This window comes from Opisthorchis viverrini (genome assembly GCF_000715545.1).
Source record: "Opisthorchis viverrini unplaced genomic scaffold opera_v5_39, whole genome shotgun sequence".
In the NCBI taxonomy this organism is placed as follows: domain Eukaryota; kingdom Metazoa; phylum Platyhelminthes; class Trematoda; order Opisthorchiida; family Opisthorchiidae; genus Opisthorchis; species Opisthorchis viverrini.
The window spans coordinates 1,289,268-1,298,294 of NW_008751696.1; the positions used below are offsets into that span (position 1 = coordinate 1,289,268).

The 9,027-nt window shown below is 43.3% G+C and overlaps 1 protein-coding gene across 1 annotated transcript; it reads right to left on the reverse strand.

The window, feature by feature from the left end:
• Positions 1-722: 722 nt before the first annotated feature.
• On the reverse strand, positions 723-8,894 carry T265_13142 (hypothetical protein; the record flags this gene model as incomplete). Its single annotated transcript, XM_009167393.1, has 3 exons — positions 723-785; positions 826-1,179; positions 8,553-8,894. Coding segments are annotated over 3 exons (759 nt in total), but the record flags the coding sequence as incomplete, so codon positions are not given.
• Positions 8,895-9,027: the final 133 nt, after the last annotated feature.

Below are 9,027 nucleotides of genomic sequence, written 5' to 3' on the forward strand. Positions count from 1 at the left end.
TCGGCCATTGGTCGGAAGGTCACGAGTTCGAAACCCTGCTGATATTGCCAGTGATTCCCAACAGGTGTGGAAAAGCTGTACAGTGATGGTTTTTCGGCATGGATTGGGTTTACTGGCACGACCAAATTTCCAGTGAGACGTTCTTTACTGTACAGAAAGATGGTGGTTCATGTGTAAAGTGTAAAGTGATGACTTCAGACGTCCGGGTAACGTAATCAAATGTCTAGAATTTAGAATGCCCGGGAAGCCGAGCGAATACGGACACTTTTGGAACAATATCCTCAAAAAATATGACAAAAAATGAGGTATTCCCAATCTTTAGAAGAACTGAGGAACGGCAGTCTGCTTGAACCGGATCACCTCAGCAAGTTACAAAACTCTCAGGTTATTTGTATGCAACGATGTCTGAGTTATGGACCTATCAACCTTTGTCTGGAATCACAATTCACGTAGGTTGGTGCCAACGAATCCGCAATGAGATAAATGGAAGGTTATGCAGTAAGGAGTTCACTCGAAGACTCTGTTCAGCAGTTGTGTATGCTGAAACATTGTCTGCCGAGAACAATGTTGTTTCCCCTGTCCATTCAGAGTGGTGCATTCATAGAGAAAGGTGGTCCGACTTTGACCCGGAATAGGAGAAATGAAAGCAAATACAAAAAGTTTGGGTAGTGTCATCTTCAAGCAAGGGTTTTCCCCCAGTGCATGGTTGCTCATAAATGTCAGTAGCGTTCCTGTTGTCGGTTTCTATCCACAGTGTTTGACGGAGTGTCAGGAAATGTAGGCAACTAGGAATGATTATGCCGCTGGTTAGCACCAAGTCCTCACTTTATCCACCTTTCTCTTCTTCATGATAAGGTTTTCAAATAAATTATGGTTGCAGTGCAGCGAGGCATCTGTGTTGAACGTCGATATGATGACACGTATTAGGACAGACAAACAGAAACCGTCTTCCTCAACTTTCAATTTCCTCCAACAATTCACGTCTCGATGGGGCGGGCACCTTTGACAGGACAGTTGAAGAGCAGTTGAATTATGCAAATATTGTAACCAGAACAAGCTTTGATCACCCAGAATGGTGAAGAATGGGGCCGGCGTGGAAGCACCACAGGAACAACAATTTCCAAAGAAACGATAGGACACGGTTTTACTGGGTGTTGCGCTAGGATGTTCTAATCGAAACTAAGAGGTAAACAGTGTCTCATGTTTTCTACGAAGCACGAAACATCGTGAAAAGTAGTCTGAAAACAGTATGGAAAAATGGGGGTTTCTGTTGCAAAATAAGTGACACACCTCGCATTTTGTCCCGATTAGGCCTCAGCAAACGAATGTCATGTGTTTCGATTGCCTGATTTTCAGGCAATGCTTCAACCTCGTCACCAAACATTCGTCAACCTCACTTGAGTGGGAGGCATAAGATTTGGTCAAGTATTGTTTGCGTGGTTTAACCTGTTCGCAGGAGTTCGTTGGGAATCTCATTACTCGTGCGAGCTGTAAAGATCTAAAGCACATGGTTGAAGAATTCGCTTTCCTCACAGTCTCTTTTGAACAGTCATCTTCCTGTCCTAGCGCAATCGTTTCGTTGAGTCCCCACAAAAGAACGGATGCACTGGACTCAAGTTTTGCTCGCGCCAGAGCTCATCAGCAGTGATAGTGTCGGATATCTGACAACTAACCTGTGAGGCGAGCGTGTTAACACTGTTCCAACAAAGCACGCGGAGCGTGCTAATTATCTGGTCCTGCTTAACGATCGTAAGTGTTAGTAGTAACTAATCGACAGTTCACTAGTGGTCAGACCCAAGCAGATTTCGACGCATGTGTTAAATTGAGCAAAGTAACAAATTGAAATCGACGGTAAAATGCTGTTAACCAAATTTGTCTCAGTGCTTGCCTGCTGCAAGTGGAGGCGACTGCACGGAATGGCAGCCATTATCTGGTATCATGACGGTGGTCATTTTCAAGTTGTGAACCAACACACACGACCTTCAGGGCAGGAGCCTACCATGAGGCAGCGGCACTGACCTGGTTTAACACAGAGCTAAAAAAGCAGCCTATGAGGACAACGGAAACACTGGTCAGTTGAATACGAATACTGTTCCATGCTAAAAACCTAGATATGTACCGACCGGTTGCTTTTGGTCATGTAATTAGTGACCTACAGTTTGTTAGCCGACCACTGTTTCGTCAACTTGATCGATAAACAGAATAAGGGGGTTGTTTGTGACGACCTACAGTAGCATTCTGACCAGATTCGGTACAGGTCGCCTAAGCTCAAATAGCTACGCCTGTACAACTTAGAGCTTTAATCTAAGTGGATCGATAAGCTACTGATGATGTTAGGTGTACTTCTTTCAGCCAAGCGCTTTTATCGCTCGATTTTTTCGCATTTTAGACTACACACTTTGAACTACTATTTGAGCAGAGTAAACACCTTCATGTGTCGGATACGCCAAAGAAACGGTAACTGCACCGGCAGACAAAATAATTAAAAATGGAGTTTTTTGTTGTAATATTACACAAAGTCACTGAAAACTCTTTGACATCCGATGACGGGTGCAGTCAAAGTGGTGTTCTAATTAAGCACACATTTTCAAAAGGAAGGTTCAATAGAATCATGGATGAGAAACATCGTAAATGAGATACTCAGCTGTGATTCACTTGATTCTTTGGTTGAAACCAACTTAGACATTTTGCCAAAAATTAGTATCATTCATTCACTTGGAGGAAAGCTATGTTTTGACATGAGCGTTCCATCCTAGAAGGAAACGTACCCTACTCTGAAGACCCTCAGGAAGACCAGTTAGCTGTTTGCTTACCTCAGGGACGATTCGTACTTGACCTCCCACGAATCCGCAGCATCCTGGATAGAAGTACCAACATTCCGTTCTGTAGCAACAAATTGTGATTAACTTGAATTTAGACTGGATTTAGTTCCAGTTGTCATCCGGTTCTGTCGCCAACACTCTGGTTTTGACAGGCATGTCAGGTAAAAGGCTCGTCGGAACGGTATGGAGCTTCCCTTCCCGGACAAACTGTTTATAAGGACAAATGGGAGTAAGACTACGAGAACTGCAAATTTCATGTTTTTTGTTATTGCAGGTGAAGAGATAAAAAGTTAAAAATCGACATTCTGAGGCCTTCCCACCCCCACAGAGGAGACCAAATAGTTTAAAGACCTTGTAGTTGTTGTAATTAGTGAGAAGATTCAAAAACTTCATCTGGGTTTTGATTTGCAAGCGAATACAATCCATGCTAAAAAATATGGGGAATTTTTATAGCTGTTTAAGCCTTATCGAGACCCATCAGTATTATGGCGAATGAGCACGTGATTTTTCGGTTAGCAGATGGACATATTACAGTTCGGCCACTGTTGGACAATCAGCAGTAGGACCAACTTTTGTTCAGATATTCATCCATCAGTCGCGGGATACACACCGCACCGTTAGCTGGTCCCTCAAGCAATGACTTCTGGGATGGAATGCTCGTGCGGGATTTCATTCATTCTGAACAGTTTTCTAATGAGGAGAGGACATTTTGACTTCTAAGAGCTCAATAAATGTGAAGTCAAGGAGAGCCCTATAGGTATACTTTATTCCTGTTGGGTATCATCGTCAGTAAATACTTCTGCCGCTGGTTTTTCTCAAAGAGAGCGAAACAGATGTGACGAGGTCCTCCGTTTTTTCTTCAATCGAAGGCTGAAACCCACAAGTTTTGTGGTGGCATTTCATATAATTCTTCTCTGCTGAGCATCTTCAGGTGCACAGGGAGAGGATTGTTCACGTGATCCTTTGCTGTTGAACCCAGGACCATGTGTCTATTGACTAAGCGGAAGCAGCGTCGACCGTACATAAGCTGTTGACTCAACTCATCTAGTTGTCTTGACAACGTTGCCCCCTATTTTTTTTATTTATTAAATGGCGTTCTCTCCATTGGCGTTGCTACGATGCTCGGGCATGTGATCGAATAATCGTCGGGCAGTTCATGTCAAAGAATTATGACCACTCCTTCTCTCTCTGTGCAAGTGAAAACAATCTATGCTGAAAAGCTGAGAAACACTGCACAGATGTGTCATCGTTACTGGGAATCGTCGGCAGTGAGCATCTCATGAAACTTCAGTATGAAGTTTCAAAACCACGACCTCCTGCCAAGTAGTTTGAAGGCTTAACCGTCTAGCCACGGCCAGCTGATCAGCAGTGCGATCGGTTGTCAGTTAGACAGCATATAGCGAGAACCATCCATCGGAGAAATTCTCACCCGAGGGGCTAGTCAACAGGTGACCACGAGAGGTGGACTGAAGAATGAATAGAGGTACAACCTGCTTACGTGAGAGTAAACCAAGCTGATGATCAAGCGCATCTGGTCGAGCGGGTCGGTCATCAACCACTGGTGGGAAGTCACGGGTTTGAAACTCCCTGTAGTTCCGTGAGACGCATGCTTCGGATGGTTCTTAATAGGGATAAAAGTGCTCTACAGTCCTTTCCGACTTTTTTGGAGTAGACCAACTTTGTTTACAGACCGAAATCTCCGTTACACATCTCATGGATCTCACACCAACAACACTATTGTTGTACGGACATAACTTCACCAAATTAAGTACAAAAAATTTAAAAATTCCGATGGTGAATTCTACCGGGAAGCTTTAAATGGGCGGAATTCCCCGTACAGCCAGAGTAAAACTAAAAGATAACCTTAACTCCTTTGTTAGTTTTCCAGGAAACTTGACTGCTTTTAGACAATAATAAAGGGACAAAATCCTTGTGCAGTGGTATTCCTCTCACCAACAGTCGTCTACGTATTTGCACCATGATAGTGACACGATTAGTAAGTAGGCCTCTATCGGATTACAAACCCGACGCTACTGAAAAACAACTCAATTTCTCGAAATCGTCTGATGACAACGATAAATGTCCTTGCGAAAAGTAAAATATGGTAACCTGGTAACCTAGTCTATGGTGATGCATAGGAGTATCGTTGTCATGCAGGGTCCTGACCTATTACTTACAACTATCAGAGCCATACGGTCCTTCTGGGATTCATGGAGAACAATCGCAAACATCTGATAACAACGAACCAGTCGGTCACCGAATCAGTAGAATGGTACAGGTAGGCCATCCACACATGTGCCACAGAATGATAACGAAAAAAATAATCGTTCAGTTGTCGCACTCCATTTCGATTAATAGCTGTCATGCCAGCCGAAGAAGGCATGAGGACTACCCAAGCCTAGACAGCAGCGGTCAACATCCCTGGTTTGGATACGAACCACGGACCATCGGGTCAATAAGTGCGTCTAAGTCGCTGGGCTAACTCGGGCCCACTGAGCCATACCAAATAGTAAAAACCTCGACACCAAAAAAGGTAACTATCAGCATGTCGGTGAATTGACTCTATAACACACAGAAACGTTGGAAAGACGACGATTCGTCCAACAGCTTCTTGAAGATGAAGTTGACGACAAAACTGCGACTTTATATGATTAATTTTACCAGTACGAAGACCGACTATAGTTTGAGAACTGTTCGCAGACATGCGCGACATCCAAAACATCACAAAGTGGTAATTCCTTTTTGAATGCTCATTGCAGGTCATGAATAACGACCGAAATTCTAAAATTTATGCATTTAAATCAGTTGCCATCGTTCTTGTGATTTGCAATTGAAAAGGTAGGTGTATCTCTGTAATGCACTACTCATAGGGTTGCTGAAAATTCGTCGATAGCCCACGACGGGTTTCGCTCTTCTTGGGATTTATCAAGTAGGCAGTATTGCTACGGTAGTCCTCTGGTTCATCGACCCGTCTGTTTGAATGTTGAATATTCTTGGCAAATGGCCAGCATATGAAGCTACTGTTAGCCTTCCACATTGTTTTTGTAGTTGTACTCTTGGCNAAAAAGCAGCCTATGAGGACAACGGAAACACTGGTCAGTTGAATACGAATACTGTTCCATGCTAAAAACCTAGATATGTACCGACCGGTTGCTTTTGGTCATGTAATTAGTGACCTACAGTTTGTTAGCCGACCACTGTTTCGTCAACTTGATCGATAAACAGAATAAGGGGGTTGTTTGTGACGACCTACAGTAGCATTCTGACCAGATTCGGTACAGGTCGCATAAGCTCAAATAACTACGTCTGTTCAAGCTTAGAGCTTTAATTTAAGTGGATCGATAAGCTACTGATGATGCTAGGTGTACTTCTTTCAGCCAAACGCTTTTATCGCTCGAGTTTTTCGCATTTTAGACCACACACTTCGACCTACTATTTGAGCAGAGTAAACACCTTCATGTGTCGGATACGCCAAAGAAACGGTAACTGCACCGGCAGACAAAATAATTAAAAATGGAGTTTTTTGTTGTAATATTACACAAAGTCACTGAAAACTCTTTGACATCCGATGACGGGTGCAGTCAAAGTGGTGTTCTAATTAAGCACACATTTTCAAAAGGAAGATTTAATAGAATCATGGATGAGAAACATCGTAAATGAGATACTCAGCTGTGATTCACTTGATTCTTTGGTTGAAACCAACTTAGACATTTTGCCAAAAATTAGTATCATTCATTCACTTGGAGGAAAGCTATGTTTTGACATGAGCGTTCCATCCTAGAAGGAAACGTACCCTACTCTGAAGACCCTCAGGAAGACCAGTTAGCTGTTTGCTTACCTCAGGGACGATTCGTACTTGACCTCCCACGAATCCGCAGCATCCTGGATAGAAGTACCAACATTCCGTTCTGTAGCAACAAATTGTGATTAACTTGAATTTAGACTGGATTTAGTTCCAGTTGTCATCCGGTTCTGTCGCCAACACTCTGGTTTTGACAGGCATGTCAGGTAAAAGGCTCGTCGGAACGGTATGGAGCTTCCCTTCCCGGACAAACTGTTTATAAGGACAAATNCACATAACTCAAGTTCAAGTTTGATAATTCTTCAAACGAGTGTATGTCCAAGCGGAAACAAAGTATGGCGGATTATCAAACCTAACTTGTTTCATGGGTCGGCTTACAAGGGTATGTGGGATAACTATGGTTGATGGGACGACCAACGATGATGCTAGTACCTGACGCCTCCGCAAGCGCAAAAAGCCGCGTGCGTTCAGGTTCACTCTCTTTTTGATTCAGCAGAATGTCCGTGTTAGCAGGACGCGACGATTTTTTCTTTATTTTGACCTGTGTTATTGTATTCTTTCAGTAAAGTCCATCACATTGTGACGTTAAGTACAGCGATTTAAAATATCTTTTAAGCCTCTAGTAGCTTATATGCTCACTCAGGACAGGGCAAGTTTGATGGGTCATTGCTCCAGAGTGGGAGGACTGAAGCAGTTTCATGCAGATGAGAATGGTATGTTATGAGGCATCCTATTGATTCAAGAACACATTCGACCACAGTACGGTCAGTCAGATACTGTGACACAGAGAAATCCGATGCGCCTAGTCTTTGTTGTGGAGGACGTTTGTGTCTATGGGACAATTAGGACGAATTTTGATGACAGTTGAGGTGTGTTTTAAGATAAATCAAACGTAGCTGTAATGGAGCCTTCTTTAATGACGGTATGAAGAGGTATAATAATGTTCACTAGAGGTCTCATCTTGTCAGTGGAGCGAATCTATTCTAAAAAGTCGAGGAGCACTACACAGCTACTTCATCCTCATTTGTACAGAACCAAGTGCCACTCTAATTGAGGGCCGATCACACCGCTGATCAGTCGCTCGTGATCGAAAGATTAACTGCTCGGCCATTGGTCGGAAGGTCACGAGTTCGAAACCCTGCTGATATTGCCAGTGATTCCCAACAGGTGTGGAAAAGCTGTACAGTGATGGTTTTTCGGCATGGATTGGGTTTACTGGCACGACCAAATTTCCAGTGAGACGTTCTTTACTGTACAGAAAGATGGTGGTTCATGTGTAAAGTGTAAAGTGATGACTTCAGACGTCCGGGTAACGTAATCAAATGTCTAGAATTTAGAATGCCCGGGAAGCCGAGCGAATACGGACACTTTTGGAACAATATCCTCAAAAAATATGACAAAAAATGAGGTATTCCCAATCTTTAGAAGAACTGAGGAACGGCAGTCTGCTTGAACCGGATCACCTCAGCAAGTTACAAAACTCTCAGGTTATTTGTATGCAACGATGTCTGAGTTATGGACCTATCAACCTTTGTCTGGAATCATAATTCACGTAGGTTGGTGCCAACGAATCCGCAATGAGATAAATGGAAGGTTATGCAGTAGGGAGTTCACTCGAAGACTCTGTTCAGCAGTTGTGTATGCTGAAACATTGTCTGCCGAGAACAATGTTGTTTCCCCTGTCCATTCAGAGTGGTGCATTCATAGAGAAAGGTGGTCCGACTTTGACCCGGAATAGGAGAAATGAAAGCAAATACAAAAAGTTTGGGTAGTGTCATCTTCAAGCAAGGGTTTTCCCCCAGTGCATGGTTGCTCATAAATGTCAGTAGCGTTCCTGTTGTCGGTTTCTATCCAGAGTGTTTGACGGAGTGTCAGGAAATGTAGGCAACTAGGAATGATTATGCCGCTGGTTAGCACCAAGTCCTCACTTTATCCACCTTTCTCTTCTTCATGTTAGGGTTTTCAAATAAATTATGGTTGCAGTGCAGCGAGGCATCTGTGTTGAACGTCGATATGATGACACGTATTAGGACAGACAAACAGAAACCGTCTTCCTCGACTTTCAATTTCCTCCAACAATTCACGTCTCGATGGGGCGGGCACCTTTGACAGGACAGTTGAAGAGCAGTTGACTTATGCAAATATTGTAACCAGGACAAGCTTTGATCACCCAGAATGGTGAAGAATGGGGCCGGCGTGGAAGCACCACAGGAACAACAATTTCCAAAGAAACGATAGGACACGGTTTTACTGGGTGTTGCGCTAGGATGTTCTAATCGAAACTAAGAGGTAAACAGTGTCTCATGTTTTCTACGAAGCACGAAACATCGTGAAAAGTAGTCTGAAAACAGTATGGAAAAATGGGGGTTTCTGTTGCAAAATAAGTGACACACCTCGCATTTT